The sequence below is a fragment of the Biomphalaria glabrata genome, chromosome 6 (genome assembly GCF_947242115.1).
Source record: "Biomphalaria glabrata chromosome 6, xgBioGlab47.1, whole genome shotgun sequence".
Classification (NCBI taxonomy): Eukaryota; Metazoa; Mollusca; class Gastropoda; family Planorbidae; genus Biomphalaria; species Biomphalaria glabrata.
In genome coordinates, this window is record NC_074716.1 from 42,814,146 (window position 1) to 42,833,404 (window position 19,259).

At 37.9% G+C, this 19,259-nt stretch overlaps 1 protein-coding gene across 10 annotated transcripts in view; it reads left to right on the plus strand.

The window, feature by feature from the left end:
* LOC106061977 (neuron navigator 3-like) overlaps positions 1-19,259 on the plus strand; it is a 474,243-nt gene that overhangs the window by 350,723 nt on the left and 104,261 nt on the right. For 9 of the 10 annotated variants that reach the window (XM_056032697.1, XM_056032698.1, XM_056032700.1 and 6 more), the window contains 5 exons: positions 1,560-2,785; positions 5,653-5,721; positions 8,367-8,419; positions 11,052-11,075; positions 11,936-12,010. In XM_056032697.1, the coding sequence (XP_055888672.1) occupies positions 1,560-2,785; positions 5,653-5,721; positions 8,367-8,419; positions 11,052-11,075; positions 11,936-12,010 (1,447 nt within the window). The remainder of the gene's footprint in view (positions 1-1,559; positions 2,786-5,652; positions 5,722-8,366; positions 8,420-11,051; positions 11,076-11,935; positions 12,011-19,259) is intronic. The other variant, XM_056032701.1, reaches the window with a different exon arrangement.

A 19,259-nucleotide genomic window follows, 5' to 3' on the forward strand; every position in this document is an offset into this window, starting at 1 on the left:
CGACGATAAACTAAGTTATTGGATATAAAAAAAAAACAAAGCTTCTAGATGAAACAGAAGTTAATAAATATAGTAAAAAATTAGTGATGGCTCTCACTAATATACCTCTCGCACTCTCTCTCTCTCTCTCTTTCATTCTTTTTCTTCTCTCTCTTTATCGTTGCTTATATTCTTTCTCTCTTTCTCTTTCTTTTTCTCTTTCTGGCGCTCTTTCTCTACGTGTTTCCTTCTCTGTTTCTCTCTCTCTCTCTTTAACTCTGTCTTTCTTAGTCTCTTTCTCTCTCTCCCCCCTCTCTCTGTTTTTTTTCTTCGCTTTTTATACTACACATATTTTATTTCTGTAACAACTTAAAGAGATTTTATGCAATTTTTGACATCAATTTTAAAGAGCTAGTTCATCACTCGATAACTTTGAAATACGAAAGGGAGACAAGAAAATATTTAATGACAACTCCTTGGCAGTAACACGCGTTACTGGGTTTGGATTGCTTCTTCACTCTTCTAAACTATCTGGCACATAATTCTAACACCAGGTGGCGGGCCTTCACTTTATTTCATTCCTGTAGATTTCTGGTTCGTAGTGCATGCACACATTTTTACTAAGTGAACCAGTTTATGGACATTAGACAATGTCACTTGTTTTAAACCAATATATAGATCGATGTATAAATGTTAACAGATAAAAAGGTAGTAATGTCTGTCCATTATTGTAACTAGCCATCGCCTAAGAGAACTTACAAGTACTCTAATCCTAGTGTACCACTAATATATATTACAATATATATATATCTATCTGTAGTGCTATGTCCTTTTATTTATCATTTGTCTGTCTACAACTTGGTCAGGACACAATGTTTAACTTTCTATTTTAGATACTTTATGCTGAATACAAACGGGAAGGTTACAGTGTTACAGAGATCAGAGATGAATGGAGTCTTAACAATATAATTAATCAATTATAGACCCAGAGAGTATAGATATAGATGGGGCCGGCCCTAACAATTGCGGGGCCATATGCGAAACTGATTGCGCGGGGCCCAGTCTGGGTAGGGAAAAGCAAAGTGTTGAAATTAAGATTTTATATGAGAAAATACATTCATCTTTGCAATACATTTTTATTAAATGAAAGCTGACAATGCCTTTTTTTTTTTTTCACACGTAGGATTGACACCCCAAAATGACAACTTTATCTATTTTTCAGGAGATTTTATGAGTTATCAGGACATTTTATTAATATCAGATTTCCAGGACTTTTTCGTATATTTTGCAAATTCAAGAGATTTCCAGGTCCTGGAAAATCAGGAGACCGCGGAAACCTTGTTATTAAATATAAGTTATAATGGTTTAATTTAATAATTTACACCTAGAATTAGCGCGGGGCCTATGAAAGTGCAGGGCCCATTGCTGCCGCATAGGTTGCAATGGCCTAAGGCCGGCCCTGGATATAGCCTTTATAATGTACGTGACTATGTTTAGTTCAATATATATTGTAGTTACCGAGACAGCACATTGTGTTTACAATAATTCTAAACAGCTTTTTTTTTCTTGTTTATTTTCAGTTTTGACGACAGCAGTTCCATTAGCAGCGGAGAGATAAGTGACACCATTGCTGAGATTAGCACTGACGAGAACCTGACGGGCTCATCCCAGGGCCACCTCTCTGACAACCCTTACAACAGCCTCAAACGGGCCCCTAAAGACATACTCAGTGGATTTAACAATGGCGGCGGAGGCCCGTGTGGGCTGCCGTTCTCTCAGTCAGGACTGGTGGGCAAGAGGGTGCCCAATTTGGGCACCAGCGCTTTCATGGGTACAGATTACAATGGAGAGCCGCCTGGCCCCTGGGGTCGCGCCTACTCTTTGACTCAGCCAGGGAAGTACCTTAGCAATGATCCTAACAAGCTTCTGAGTAGCGACCCCAGCGACTACGGCTACGGCTATGGCTGGCCGTCGTCCAGAAGCGATGGCGGATACAGCTCCCTCAGGAAGATGTCCAGCGGCAGCAACCCGGACTACGCTTATCACTCCGAGGGTGACTACGAGTCCCCGCACCGGCCGTACTCCCCTGGCCCGGGTGTAAAGAAAGACACTGAGACAAACACAGACCAGTCGCACCTAATGGAGGCTAGTATGAGGCGCCTTCAGGCGGGCCGAGGCGGCGGCAGTTCAAATAACGTCCCTAGCAGCAATGGTGCTGGTACCCAGTTTGGGTATAGGCGTCCTCTCAGCAACGCCAGCAATTCTTCTAACGGAAGCAGCAAGGGATCAGCGACCAAGGGTCAAGGCTCAACCACTGTGGGATGCCGCTTGGCGAAACATGGCGTTGACACGGGGCAGCTCTCCATGCAGGATCTCATGCTGCCCAGACCGGCCAGTGCCTCGGGGAAGCCCATGAACCCCGACGTAGCCATGATGGAAGGGTTCAGCTCCTCCACGCTTGACCGTAAGAAGAAAAATGGTGGTATATCCCCGAGCAAATCTACCGGATGTACTCAAACAGATCGCGACTTTCAGTCCAATTCCCTCGGACGTCGTCGCCTTTTTGGCAGCAAAAATAGTTTAAGCAAATCCCCCAACGGGGACCAGTCCAGCCCTGGTCAGCTGATGGTGGGAGGAACAATAATCTCCAATCCGCATGCCACCTACGGGCGCGAGCTTCACACTAGCCACTATGTGAATTTACAGGAGCTTCACTCTCGGATACCTGGATCCAACTACGTTCCTCTAGAGTTCGCCTCCAGTCCCAGAAACTCAAGCCTCGGAAGCCCCTCTGTGGGCCCTGCAAGTATGTGGTTGAAATCGACAATGTCAGGTGTTGGTCTGCCCCCGCCCCTGCCTCCCCACGTCCCCCACCCTTTCCACTCTCACGCCATGTCGGACTCTGAAACATTCGAGTCCCTGGCCAGCCCTCACGTCCAGGCGCAAATCCAGCAAGCCCGTGCCCTGACCAATGCTAGAATGCTGGCCCACCACGCGGACACCGCGGGGCCGCCCCTGTCTTCTTCCTCTTCTTCCTCGTCTCACTGCCTCCACCGATCCAACAGCATCAAGTCCGACAGTGCCTACTGCAGCACTAAGCATTCCTCTTTCAGCGAGGACCTCCTCCCTAGGACCGGCTCCTTCACGCAGTTGGCCAGCCCCCAGTGCCACACTGTCCCAGCCTCGCCCACCCTCAGCCAGTCCTACCGCTTTACCTACCCCATGACGTACAGCCCGGGCTCCATCGGCCCCGTGTGTGGCCCCAACATGGTTCGCTCCAACACTCAGAGTAGCCTGCCCTTCTCCCAGGGCGGTGGACTGGGCAAGCGGGCCAGTCGAGACGAAGGTGATAGCTGTAAGTGTGACCGGAAGCACTTACTTCCCCTTTCCATCTTTGGCATCTCTTCAGTTTGATCACTTTCTTCGTGTGCCCTTGTTTTAACTGCTTGATGATTTACCTTGTTGGTTTTAATGCTTGCTGGTCTCCCCTTTTTAATTTTCAATCGGTTCGATAGCTCTTTCTTTAATTACTATATGTTTGTGTGGATAATTCATCTCATTAACATTTTTCCAAAATTTCACTAATAGAGATGTCATCTATTCGTACCCTTAAGTAACATCTAAGCACTCTTGAGATAAAGTGACTCAATACTATATACTTATATGATCACCCCGACACAATTATATACTGACGTATGTATTACAATTAGTGCAATTATTAATAGTTAGTCCATCCTAAAGGATCATTACACCTACTGGGATGTCATCATAATGATTTAAAGCTTCATTCTCATCTCATCTCAATGTCCCATGACTTTCGATGTAGGGGGTGGTGAGACAGTTCACTATTCTAAAGCACTGCACATAAAAATATCAGTTAATGAAACAATAAGCTGTGGCAATTAGATTGATTGTTGAATAAGGGAGGGAACTTCCTAGTTCACGAAAGTAATAATACAAAGCATAATATCATTTTACTTAGTGGTAGAGTTTACATTTACATTTTAATGTAATAGTATTGGATTTAATTGATAACAAAACTATATAGAAAATGTGAATTAGTCTTTTTTCAGATGTTCAAAAGTGTCAAAGAGGAATCACTAGTAAATGAAGTTAAAACTAGTTTAAAATGTTACATTTAGACAGCGCAACATAATACATGGAGAAGAAATTACTCTGGGAAAGTTTTCTTAAGGTCTTTGAAGAACAACAAGGGCAGACTAGCATTCTTTTTACCATATTCTAAAATAATAAGAGTAATCTCCCCTGTTTTGAAACGGAAAGTATCTTTTTTCAGGAGCAAAAAAATGAGTAAAGATTTAGATTTAGACCCCTAGGTATTGAAATTTTTTCTTGCATGCAGTTCTTACCAGTAGTCGTAGGTCACGTTCAGTCCACCGCCAATCCATTGTTTATTACCTAAAGTATCTCCCCCCCCCCCCCCCCCAAAAAAAAAAGGTTTCATAACACAATTGAAGAAAATACTGAATGCTGTTTTTTTCAACCCTTACCTTATGTATCCCTAGTTTATAAAGCTTTAGCTAAGGGAGGCAATCCTGAAAGTTATGAATTGTCACATTCTGTGAATAGTTATTTTCCCTAATTTACAATAAATATATGTATTTTAGTGTAGGCAATACTATATATTTCTTATGTCGATTTATAAGATACAGTGTATACAATGTATGCAATAATACAGAAAAATCTATATGTGCACATCAAAGATAACATTGTCAAATTACAAATTAGAATATAATATTGTGCTGAAGAATACTCCATACAAGCTTCAACGCAGGTACAAACACAAAAGATATATATTTAAATATTTATAAAAATCACCATTTAATACTAATATATATTGTTAACATCTTTATATAGATTTACTTTTTAATTAAAGAAAATTCTTAACCAGTTTCTTCATTATTTAAAAAACAAAATTAGCATAATGCTTGTTTTATAATTCTCCAAACTAAAAATTATAGTTTTAAAAAATCTGAAAAAAAAAAAGAAAAAAAATAATTTTAAAGTTAATAAAGTTTAGCATTTTCTTTTTTACACATACGTATCTTGCTTCAAGGAGGTATTTACTTTTGCTGATTGGAACCCCCCACCCCGTCCTTTCCCAAAAGAATCAATGAGCATTCTTCGACAGACACATCACAACCAGGAATCATGAAATACATGATGTCCACCCCTTCCCCTTACATACCATCCACTGCCACACGTACCAGCAGTCAGTTCTTGTCATGTCATCTCATTGAATGCCAATGTCAAATGTCATTTACATTTTTTTTAAAAATTATGTTTAAAAGGTGCATTTTTTTCATTATTTTGTTTTTATGAAATTTCTAAATCCTTGCATTGGTGGTATTTGGCAGAAAACAAATCAACTAAATCTTTAACATTCATGATTGAAGGCTGACATAACACAAATACTGCTTTCCCATTTGTCCTAGTTTAGCCAGTGGAAGGAATGCACCATGATACTAAGGAAGCATGGAATTAAATGTGCTTAATTAAATGTTATTTTTAGTTTGAGATTTTTTATCTTGTAATTTTTGTTTGCATTGATTTGATTGTGTAATGGCTATGATTGTGATTGTGCATCAAGATATGATTGTTGTTGCTATTTTTTGTTTATTTAATGGCTGTTTGCATGTTTTTGTCACTCAGGTGTTCGTAGAGCCTCTGCCTCTGCCTTGGGCTACTCATTCTTTAGTGACAGTTCCTTTCTGTCCTCTGGTAAGTTAACCTGGCAGGCCTGTCCACAACTTGTACTTCACATTTCTGTCATCTCTTTGTCACCCCTACGTGATCCCTCTATTACCTTGTCAACAAACAGCCTCTTTATCTTTTCACTTTCCGTTATTTTCTTGGTACATATGTCTGAATGTCTTATTTTATCTTATATAATACAGACGTTACTTCAAAAAAGAAGATGATTACGTCCTAAGCGTCATGCATTTAGTCATGCATATTAACCAATGACTTAAATTCTGCCAAGCCACTGGTTTTCCTGGCTAGCATGATATTAACAGGAATGTTTTGTCTGAAGAGCACACTTTAATTAATATCACAAATCTTTCAAATTGATTTCTTAATAATATAAAATTTCTAAAACTTGTTTTTACAATGTAAGAAAAGAAAAGCCAACACTTTCAGACTTTGTGATCTATGGGGGAGGGGGGGGGGCTAAGGATGTATAGCTTTTCCATTTCTATGGCTGACTGTTATTTAGTGTGTCATGTGGTCACCACAATGGCCCAATGCGTTTAATTTCACGAACATAAGTCAGGTATCTATTAGAGTTGTTTAGACTCAGGGGTGTCCTAGAATCAAATCCCAGTCTTCATCAGGATTTGAACTCATGACCCTTTAGTTTGGAAGCCATTTGCTTCACTACTCGCCCACCGTGCCCCTCTACATTTTTTACAATGTAATAAAATTTATTACTATTTTTATTATTATGTTAGAAACAAACGAGTATTAATTCTCTGGCACTGCCAGGGTCAAGTGTCTTTAAAGAGAAACACATTTCATTACATTATTAAAGTTAATTAGTGAAATGGTTTATCAATGTGTGTGTCTATGAAATAGATCAAAGCCCTTTATTTAGATCTGAATTTTATACTTCAAATCATTCAAACAAAGTTTCTTATACACAGCTCGTTTTATAACTTTCAATAAGATATCACCTATTTATGTATTAGTTTAATAATTTTCTTTAAAATACAAGGTTCTGGAAATGTGTTCACAATACCCTAGCCCTGAATATCACAAAAATGTTTGGGGTATGGGGCCACTGTTTAAATGATTAGCACTTAAGACAGGGAACTTTTTTAGTTGAAACACTCCAAGACACAACTTTGTTGAAACACTCCAAGACATAACTCTCTTAGTTGAAACAAACATACACACACCTTTGTTAGTTTAAACACTCCAAGACACACCTTTGTTAGTTTAAACACTCCAAGACACACCTTAGTTAGTTTAAACACTCCAAGACACACCTTTGTTAGTTTAAACACCCCCAAGACACACTTTTGTTAGTTTAAACACTCCAAGACACACCTTTGTTAGTTTAAACACCCCAAGACACACTTTTGTTAGTTTAAACACTCCAAGACACACTTGTTTGAAAGCATTGTACTTATGTGTGCTAACTGCATGAGTATGCTTGCTTGTTGTAACTTCTTGATATATAATTTTAAGTTTAGTAAATAGACAACAAATAATAGAACTTTTATATGTTACACTGTTGTACTTTACAATTTTAGTTCACATAAATCTAATTCAATGTGTAGTTGTTGTTAATTATGAATCATAGTGACAAGCAGCTATATTTTGACGGTGTAGCCTATAAATATTATAAATAGGATTACATTTATAGAGTTCTGGACAGGTGTATAACATTAGTTTCTACTTACGAAGGGCCGGCCTTAGGCATAGGCAAACTAAGTAGCCCCCTAGGACTTCCGATTGTTGGGGGCCTCGCTTAGGACTTATACATTTTTTAGTGAAGACTTAGCGAGACTTTACTATTGTTATAGTTGGACTACACTAGGTTACACTGTTCATTATGTATTTATTTCATTTGGGGCCACCAATTACATTTTCTTGAGGAACTCCAATTATCTAAGGCCGGTTCTGACTTATTTATGTTACAGTTAATAACAATATGATCATTTCGGAACTAAGCTCACACAGTAAATAACAATGAATCTAAATATACATAAACTATATTTATTTCTATTTTATTGATATGAAATGTAAAAAAAACAAATTCTGGAAGAAAATTAAATACGAAATCCAATTTAAAAAATGATCACGTGATTAAGTAACATAAGTTGCGTTTTTGTATAATATTATTTCATTTACCTCCCCTTACTAAGTGTCTTACCAAAGCCACGACAGTTTCGATTATTATATATTAAAGATCAATTACACTTTAGTTATTTAGTAGTTCCAGTAGTGTTAACCTATCTATTTGTGCATAACTATACCTTCATTGTCATATACCCTATATCTCTGTAATAAATTCCCATTAATCCAAGCAGGATGTTATTGTTTTCAAATAATGACGAGCGAAGTACCCCAAAGTAATTGGCATGCGGTTTCAGGATTACTTATTAAAATTAAATGTGTTACCGCTACTTTCATATTACAAAGGCCTGTGATGTAAGATTGAGTATAAAAAAAAAAGACTTATGATTATATACAATTATTTTTATATGCTGTTATATAGACGCCTTTATTTTGCATGGAGTCTCTAAATAGGGAAATGGCGTGCCTTTATGTTCAGTGTGCTTTGCATGTTCAGTGGTACCCTTCATAGATTTGATTAAACTTTATCCTGACGTCATTTTATTTGTTCTCTTCCACCACAGTGCACGGGTCCAACTTGTCCCTGGTGTCCAGCTCATCGTCCTTGTATTCTTCAGTAAGTAACCAATAGAAATACTGTGTGTGTGTGGGGGGGGGGGGTAGTAACCTCAACAGCTCCCACATTTAGATAATTTGAATTTAGATGATGTTTGCAGACATTTTATATTCGCTGTTTAGGTGGCAAAAAAAAAAACCCAACAAAAAACTTATTCTTTAGGCGGACAAAGCGTCATTTTGAGTAGGCGGACAAAACTTTATGCTGTTTAGACGGACAAAACGTCGATCCTGCCAGTTCTAAATAACTAGCCTGTGTCTACGATAAGTCCCGAGAAGGGAAAGGGGGCGTAGTGACAAGAGACATCACACATATCGTGTCTGCTCTGGTTATATGCAAGCCCTAAGCGTGAACTTGTAAGGTGATTACCTAACTGTCTGACATAGAAGAGAGCACCTGGTGTGCATGCGGCCTCATAACGAGACAGCTGGAGGTCACTCATAAAGGCCGCGGGATACACATTTGAGACCAAAAGAAAATCCGCTGCCGAGGACAGACGCAGACTGCGAAAAGAAAATTTAAATCGACCACCTGCGGACAATGGTTATGCTTGCTCTGGATGTGGCAAAATATGTAGGTCACAACTGGGGCTGCGCAGCTACGGAAATTCCGCATTCCTCACTTATCCTCGGACTCGGAAGACAGCTACAATATAATTCTTGAGTTAACACACGCGATAAACTCTAAACCCCATGCCTATATGTCAGTACTAAAACGCCGTCATTCTTTAACTCTTTCTCTCCTAACTGACGATACCAACGTTGATTCCACCAGAATGTGGTAAATAATTACGGAGAGAAAGAGTTAATCAAGTCAATACTCTTTTATTTCCTTCCATTTCTAGTTATAGGCCTACTTTGTCTAAACTAAGGCTGTGACCATTTAAAATATAATACACTAGCCAGGCATTACCCGCGGCCTGCGGGTCTAAGTTTGTGTTTTCTAATGTAGCGGATTGGATTTAAATGTATGTTAAACTTAGCTAATGATCCTTTCACGTTATTTCTCTTTCGCTACGAAAATAAAATTAGTTTTGCGAAAATGGGTTTACCCGAAGTCGATACATTCATATCTATTGTATGTAGTCTCTTAAAAATAATGCTTTAGAAAACCAAATTTGAATATTTATTTGATCAAAATATGAAATGAATGGACTATAATTAGTATGTTCATGTGTTAAAGTATAAAACTATCTGTGCGAAGAGAAGTTTTATCATCTTAGAGTTGAATTAGAGTTTTAGATCTAGGGATGGGATTATAAAGTAAACAATTAAACGAATTAATATTTAGTACGTGATTCATTACGGTATTGTCTAATGAAAGAATGTTCATCAGGAAATCTGTAGTTACATATATAAGAAACTAATTAATGTAAAAAATGCTTTTGAAACACAAAATTGAAGGTTAATTTTATTATATAATGAAATCAATGGATCTTTTTTTTATATTTTCATGTGTCAAAGTAAAAAACTATCTGCGCAAAGTGTATTTCTTAAAATTAGATCTAGGTCTAAAACCTTTCGATTTTTTCTCATGTCAACATTGTAGACATGGCCTAGATCCATAAAATACTATAGCTGTAATAGAGTCGGACAACTTTATTTTTTTTGAGGGTCTTAAGTTTGTTTTAGGGCTACAATACATACACTACGGTCTAAGTTGGTACCCAAGAAACATTCCTGCCAAGTTTTATCAAGATTGGTCTAGCGGTTTTGATGTCTATAAGTAACATACATACACCTCACATTCTACTTTATAGTATAGATTATAGTTCTCTACAAACTCTTCTTTATTGTTTCCTTATATGCATACAGGCAATTTTATAGATCCTTTTGTCTACATAACAATGTTGAAGAGTTATCTATTTGAAGTGGTTACAGAGAATAAAAACATAGTTAGAGATTATCTCCTTGAAGTTGTTACTGGGATTAACAACATTAGAGATTATCTCTTGGAAGTTGTTACTGGGAATAACATTAGTTAGAGATTATGTCCTTGAAGTTGTTAATGGGATCAACAACATTAGTTAGAGATTTTCTCTTGGAAGTTGTTACTGGGTTTAACATGGTCCAAATTACAAGAAAGGCTATACTAATTCATCTTCTTCCCATATCAGGACAAAAACATCGGCACATGTTCTTCTTAACCATTTCTATCCACCACATTTGTCTCACCTCTGTTAGGGCAAACTCTCGGCCCATCCTCTTGATTTACACAACAATGTTCAACTACGTGGGTGAGTCTAATGTAGCAACATTGGTAAAAAGGACACCAACTCAGTCAATTATAGTTCTGTAGGGCGGCAATGGAGCTCAAACCGTCAATATAGAATTGGTTATTTTGTAATTTTATTTTTAATTAATTATGTATTTATTTTGATGGTTTGATTGTACCTTTATAAATGTATTAAGTTGATTATATATATATATATATATATATATATATATATATATATATATATATATATATATATATATATATATATATATATACCATGAGCTTATTATTACAATGATAATAATGAGTCTCAAACAATTTAATGTTGGCTCTTGAAAATGAAGTTCGGCCTTATATATATATTTTAAAATAACCTTGAAAGTAATGTTTTGTTTTGTTTTTTCTTTTTCTTTAGGCTGAAGAAAAACACGCCCATGAGGTATGTCCAACTTATTTTATTTTCCATAATTAAGTACACCAGTGTCTAGATCAGTGTTTCTCTAACTTTAACCAGTGGCGCCCTCTCTCACCCTACCCAAGGAGAAATATTTCTTTTGCGCCCCCCTCCAAACAAGCTAGGGTCGTGCCGTTGGGTTATGACAAAGTGTAGTCATGTTATAAAGTGTTGAACAAATTAAAGTAGACAAGTCTCTTTCAAAGTTTCAACTACTCATCTAAAAATGGCAAAAACCTTCAGATTACTAACAATTTAGTCTAAGTTTGAAAGGAAAAATGGAATCAATCGAATCAAGAATCTGTCAAGAATACATCAAGGAATACAGGCATTTGTTTTATAGACTTCTGGTCTTAAGAATGAAGCTGGATCGATCTGTTTCCAAAGATTCAGATCTATATTTAGTTGTTTTAGAGACCTGTGGTTTATAGTTAAATAAAGTTAGATCGAGTTGTGTTACAAAGATTATAGTTAAATTAGGAAAAGTTTTCGATTTGCATTTTGTTGTTTTAAGGACTTGTGGTTTTAAGAATGAAGTTATGGATCTAGTTGCATGAAGTTGTTGAACCCATGTGGCAGTCTTCCTCCACTTTGGTTAGCTACGTGTCCAGTCTATGAATACAATAAGAATTTCGTTATGAAAAACAGCTAAAGTTTTCACATACTTTCAAAATACAGAGCTAAGCATTCGATAAATGCTGATTTTTATTCTCTGGCCATCACAAAGTAGGCCCAAGTCAACCTAATTAAAAGAAGATATTTTTTAAAATAGTTATTAACGGATTTTCATTACGCCAAGGTTTACCACTGTCCACTTCTTTACTTTCAAATCTGTTCTAATGTAGGTGAGGAAATTAAAGAGAGACCTGCTCATTGCCCAGGAGAAGGTCCAGACACTGACCAATCAGTTGTGCACTAATGTAAGTACATCCGGTGAACCCAACACGCAGACACACACCTTCTTGCACTGATTTCAATAGTGAGATCATGGGCTCTATGGTATACCGCCTTTATTTAGGTCTCACATCTGGACACGTGCGGCGTGCTGTAAGAGAATACGATTCATTCTGTGTCTAGATGTGGCAAACTTTAATTCAACTATCTTATGGATACCAGCCCATGTCAGCAATGTGTAGATGTGAAGACGTGACTATGTGGTAGAGCCCGTTAGACCACTGTTTTAGTCTCCCTTGCAAAACGTGACACTATGACAATACTTCAAATCTCTTCGTGCTTCCAGAGTTACTTCCCTTGCCATCCATACAATCATAAACCTCTACGTTTGCATTTGTTTTAACTCCTTGAAATTTATTTTAGTGCACATACTAGAACGCACATAAACACAGTGCCAGTCTCGTACACACACACACTCTTTGATTTATGCACACATACACACATTATTATTATTCACCGCACGTTGTCATTAATCACATACACACACATACACATTGTCACTTTCACGCACACACATACACACATACACGTTGTCACTTTCACGCACACACATACACACATACACGTTGTCACTTTCACGCACACACATACACGTTGTCACTTTCACGCACACACACACACACGTTGTCACTTTCACGCACACACATACACGTTGTCACTTTCACGCACACACATACACGTTGTCATTTTCACGCACACACATACACGTTGTCACTTTCACGCACACACATACACATATACATGTTGTCACTTTCACGCACACACATACACGTTGTCACTTTCACGCACACACATACACGTTGTCACTTTCACGCACACACATACACACATACATGTTGTCACTTTCAAACACACACACACACACCAAATTTATAAGTATTTGCGTTCTTTTCACTTAGCTGATATTAAAAAAATGATCTCGACTAACAGCAGGAAAACAAAAGTACAACATTTGAAACATTGAACAGGAATAACGAATGCAGTCCATAAATGTTTAAAACTTCATTGTGACAACACACCCACACACTGAGTCTAAATCAGAGATATTCAGAAGTACGTCATTCCATCGAGACCATTCGTCATAGCAGGCCTCAACACTGACCTGCAACGTCACAACCTGTGGGCAGTTAAGACCAATAGCTCGTTGCCACGTCGTACAGACGCGGAGTGAGTGTTATGAGTGTGTGTTTGTTTGTGTGTGTTTCTATGGTGTCGATGGGACGAGGTTAACTATACAGTGTGAATGATGCAAGAGAAGCGGCATTGTCAGTCAGTGGTCTTTGGTATTACAGACAACGTCAGATTGCCAGAGTGAAAAGACGTGTTTTTTTTTTTTTGTAGTGCGTTTGATTTTGTTCAAAAACCATTTTATTAAGACTTAAGTCTATTCTATTTATTGTATTTCATCTCAAGTTGAATTTTTCTATATTGCAAAAATCTTTATAAAATCTTTATTCACAAAGAAGTTACTAAAGTTATTTCAAGTTTTACAAGTTAAAATATAATACTCCTACAGCGTTTTAGTTGTCTACCAGCAGTTTGGTACTACAAGTCAACAACCGTCTACAACAGTAATGAAATATAGATTTGGGTGGGTCTAGATTAAATGAATAAGAAAGACTTGGTCTTGACGGAGTTTTGGGAAATGTTAGAAAGAGCTTTTACGTCTGGGCAATGTAAGGAAGACTTTCTCAGCCTTTAAAATAACTTCCTTTTATAAGTCCTTGTCAAAACTTTCACTGAAATCTTGTTACTACCAGTAGGCTAGAACTCAATGCCTGATGTCTTTCTATTATTGTGAATACATTTTGGAACTTTCTATCACTTGCTAGTTTTAGCCGTACACAGACCCGATTGAATTTGAAAATTATGACACACTTCGTCTCACAGCTCTAAATACTCCTAAATATATAATTTATCATCTCAAGCTCCAACAGAATCTGTCTTTGGCTACTTTGAGTTCAGCGCATCTCAACCCGTGGCTACGGGGGTACACTCTCGTGGTTAATGAGTAAAACCGAGATTTTGTTAAGGAAGTCAGTATTTAGTTTTGCTCGGTCGTTGGTTTGTCTCTCCAAACATCTAGTACAACTAAACCTATGTAGGCGAATTTCATTCTTTTTAAAATAAGCTTGAAACTTGAACCGACTTTAAAACTTGAACCGACTTTAAAACTTGAACCGACTTTATTTTAATTAAATGTGAATAGAATGTATTATAATCGTAATAAATTGACCTGATGGCGACCCATCGGGACATCACAAAAACTGCTTTGAGCATAGCTTCTTCATCAGCTCTAGACATGGGCGGGACTTCGTTAGCTGCCTCAGTGTCAACATTCCTTCTCTGTCTAGTCTCTAACTGTGCGCACCTATTGCACTACTTCGATGGCGGTGTGCATGGCAGAGTTATAACAATATATATATAGATTCAACTTGAAATGAGATATAAGCGGAAGCAAGTGAAATGATAAATGAAACAAGGGGTATAACTCACTACAAAAATAAATAAATAAATAAAAAAATACGTCCTTTCTGTCTCGCGTCTCTCATTCAAAAAATCTCCTCTAAACAATCATCCAAGTGACCTACGTTAGCATCCATTATGACAGACCAGCTCCTCGTTTCATCATCCTACACCACCAAAACAAAAACAACAAACGCTCCCCTTTCCTCGTTACCTTGGAGACACACACACATTGTACTAATGTAATGAAGGAAACAAAAGTAACGCGGAAATCTGTGTATAGTGGACTTTTTAAGACGTGTCGGGGTGTTGGAAAGGGGGTACATCCAATCGGTGTGAGAATCGCTGACGTAACTCCATCCTTGGCCCTCTAGCCCAGCCCTCCTCCCCTGTTCTATAAAACTTTATCTCATGTACCTGTCCTTATCTTTACGTCAGAGATTTCCGAACGATCTCGCCAGGCGCCCTTTCCTGCTCCCTATCTTTCCTGTTCACCCCCCTCCCTCCAAATCCTCTCTCTTCGCGAACTTCTCTTTACCCTAGACCTTACGTGATAAAGGTTTATAGAGTTACTATCTAATCTCACGAGCCGGTCTCAAGGCGTCTAAATCTATTTTTATCTGATCTGACGGCCGTAGCTGTTTTTATTACGCCTGCGTAGGTGCGTTACTAGATATCTATAACCAAAATATATTTTTTTTTACTCATAGTGGCGCAACTATGTAAGCGGATGACCAGGCGCATCATTGATGCATCACGCTAGCAATAAGAGTCCCTTTTTGTTGATTTACAACTGACGTTCTGTTGACTTAAGCCATGGTCCTAATGCTGATATTTTTTTTTTAATCAATAAGAATATTTCTATGTCACAAGCTGGGCTTTTTGAGTCATCGGAACTCGGGAGAGATAAACCAGCAGGGCCTAATAGAATCATAATTAGTAAAATTTGTGTGTTTACATTAATTGTACAGAAGAAAAACGTGGTTTGTTTGTTGGAGGGTAGTGGGGAGTTCAAGTTTTGGTATATGAAGCATATTCTTGTTAATGATAATATAATAGTACATCTATGCGCGGTGGCTGATCGGTAAAGCGCATGGCTTCCGAACCGAGGTCTCGGGTTCGAATCTTGGTGAAGACCGGGATTTTTAATTTTGAGCTCTTTGTGCGCCTCCACCCAGCTCTAATGGGTACCTACCTGCCTTTAGTTGGGGAAAAGTAAAGGCGGTTGATCGTTGTGCTGACCACATGACACCCTCATTAACCGTGGGCCGCTGAAACAAATGACCTTTACATCATCTGCGCTATAGACTACGAAGTCTGAAAGGAGAAACTTTACTTTACTTACAACTAAACTGCTGTAAACTATTAGCAGTGAAAGAATAATGTAAGTCTTTCTCTCTCTCTCTCTCTCTCTCTCTTTCTGTAGCACGTACATTGCCAATTTTTGGTATAGTACAAAAAAAAAAAATTAAAATATAAAATAGAAATGTTAGTCTTGATAATTAGAAGATTGATATTTTTATCCATATTTCTTTCGAATTTTAAAATCCAGTTTGGACGAAATGCATAGGCATTTAATGCAGTTTGCTAAATGAAATTTATATCTTTGCATTAGAAGGGAGATTACCAGAGAGACTTAATTTCCCCTCCATCACTAAATTAAATTATTGGCCCGTTTCGAAATAACAAATATTTTTAAAAAAGGAAATAAAAATAAATAAAAATGTACCTGTACTGTGTAGAATCTCTACCAAGACTTAAGGCTTAAACTGTTGCCAAAGGAAAAAAAAAAATAGTTTATCATTCGGGAGATAACCTCAGTGCCATTGACGTCGTCAAGGGGGGTAACTCATAATATAGATAACTGATAATAAAATTTATAAAAAAAAAGTGTATGCTTAAATATATGTTACAATATTATATAATATTATTTATATTTTATTTAGTGTTGTTTTCTTAAACTATAAGGTGTCGTTTTGTCCTTTAATACTTGTTTTATTACAACTGATATTAAAATGTATGCATAAAATATATGCTAATTTCATATACTTGTGAATGTAAACAGAGACAGATTTATATACTTGGAATGTACACTATTGCATACAGCAGAATCATTAATCTAAATTAAATATAACAAATTTGCATTGGAATACAATAAGCAATGATGTATTTGTAAAAATTATGCATAACCTCAACAAATATAGATCAACAAAAAAGAAGAAGAATTCGGAAATGGAAATTAATTTTTGATTGAGATTATATCGGGAATGACTATACTTTGTAATGTCCATGATTCTCATACGTTGTTATACTTCGTATCGACCCCCAAACTACTCCTGTAGAATGTAGTGTGTTATCCATATCACGCCCTGCTGTGCTCATAACAGGAAGCTGACTTCTTATTACCCGTGCTGCATCAGGTCCCGGAAGGTTATCTATTTTGTTTTTTGTTTTGTTTTTAAACATATCCCTCGTCAAGTCATCGTCTGGTGTTGCAGATCCGAGAACTAGTTTGTTGGCTTGGCATGTTTGTGTATGTTTGTTTGTGTATAACGAACATCTTCACACTTTATGGTTTGCTGGGATATGTTTACTGTAACTATGACAACACAGTCAACTGGAAACTACTGTTTCTAGTTTTAAAAAAAGCATTTTATTTCGTTGTTTTGAGTCCTAATTTCTTTTCTGTACAAATAAAAAAATACTTCATATATTTTCTTTGTATCCACCTTTTCTTCATCTAATTCTTTCAGTCCATTTGTTTCTTTTATCTTCTTTTCAAATAATTCTTATTTTTCTTTCCTCTCGTCTTTGTCTTCTCTCGTGGAAAGCGTGGTCGAGAGGCTTGGATATCTATGAAGGGGGCTCGAGGTTTGACCCTCGACTCGAGAAGAGTTGTGTTTACTGAGTGCTGAAGGCACCACTGATCCACAAATGAGATTGGACCATAGCGCTCTGAGCATGCTGTAAGCATGAAAGTAGCGCTACATAAAAGCTTTAATTTAATTTTTATTTTTTTATTTCTCTGTTTTGTAAAGCCTCTCTTTCTTCCTCGTTCTCTCTCTCTCTTTTTCTCTCTCTCTTTCTCTCTCAGGCAGACATTGTCTTAATATTGGTATTTGTAATTCTCTTGATACAACGTTTCTTTTACGCCATGATTTCTCTCCCTTCTCATGTTTCTCATAACTTCTCTCTAATCGCATCTGTTTCTCCTTCTATTTCTCCCCCTCCCTTCTTCTCCCTCTCTCCCTCTCTTTCTATCCCCTCCCTCTCTCCCCTCCCTCTCTCTCCCCTCCCTCTCTCTCCCTCTCTCTCTCCCCCTCTCTATCTCTCCCTCCAACTCCCTCTCTCTCTCCCTCTCTCTCGCTCTCTCTCCCTCTCTCTCTGTCTCTCTCTCCCCCTCTCTATCTCTCCCTCCAACTCCCTCTCTCTCTCCCTCTCTCTCGCTCTCTCTCCCTCTCTCTCTCCCTCTCTCTCGCTCTCTCTCCCTCTCTCTCTGTCTCTCTCTCCCCCTCTCTCCCCTCTCTCTCCCTCTCTCTGTATGTGTTATTTTTTTTTTGGTCCTGGATTCATTTGCTTACATAGTTCCTCTCTAAAGTGCAATTGCATATTTCAAAATTACTATTTATATAGCATCGCGCTATTCGGGAACGGAAATAGTTCTAGTTTCTATATTTATATTTGAAAACACATCTATCACGACCAAGCTGACCTCTCTCCCCCTCCTCCTCATAGGGATGTGGAACTGTGCGGGGATGTTGAGGCAGACACTTGCGTGCCTTTTTGCGACAATCTCATTGGGATGATGTCCAGGTGCGTCCTAGCATCCACCTGTAAAGCGTGGCCTATCTCGCTCCATCATCGTCCCGCATAGCTTCTGACAGGCTCCAAACTATATATTTTTTTCTGAACACGTAAGCTGACCACTAATGAGCCGGATATAAAAATCAAGAAAACCACCGCACAGAATGTGGTACCACAGGGGACGTTATTTGTTCCTTCTTTGAAGAAATTCAATCAAAATGATAATGTTTGGGGTGTGTGATTGTGAAGCAGAGGCCGTTTGCCTACCTCACCGTTTGGGGTTTGAAGTCGCTTACTGGTGAAATGTTTTTCATGTAGAGGTTTTAACTCGAGCTGTGTGAACTGATGAGCATATACACCTCCTAGATACTCCCTTCCCCAATCGCCAGCATAAGAGATAATATGTGTGTCATTTGCAGTAGTGTTTCGTAAGAATAGACTTGCTTTAATCTTATTTGTTTAAGATTTAAAAAAGGTTGCGGACTCCTTGTTTTCTTCTCGTTTGTCCCGTCATCTCCCGTCCATTCTTTCTAGTTCTTTTCTCTTCTTTCAGCTTTGTCTAAGCCTCTTACACTCCTCACTCTCTTGTCCTCTCCCCCCCCCCCCTCACTATACTTCTCTCACCTCACTTTCTTCCCCCCCCCCCTTTTCCCAAACACTAGCTCTCCCATTTTTGATCTTTCACCTTTTATTTAATCCTTTTTCATACCTCCATCTGTCGCTCTTCTTTCTTTCATCCTTTACGAAGATATTTTTTTTCTAATCTAAAATGATAAATACAATCATAGAAGAATGATTTATATCAGCTGAGTGACTCGTTGAGATTACACCCAGATAATACATTGGTAATATATGACGTGTCTTAAACACGAGAGTGATTTTAAAAATATTTTTTAAATAAAAATATCAAGTCTTCCATATCATCGCTTCCTTCTGCAAAACTTT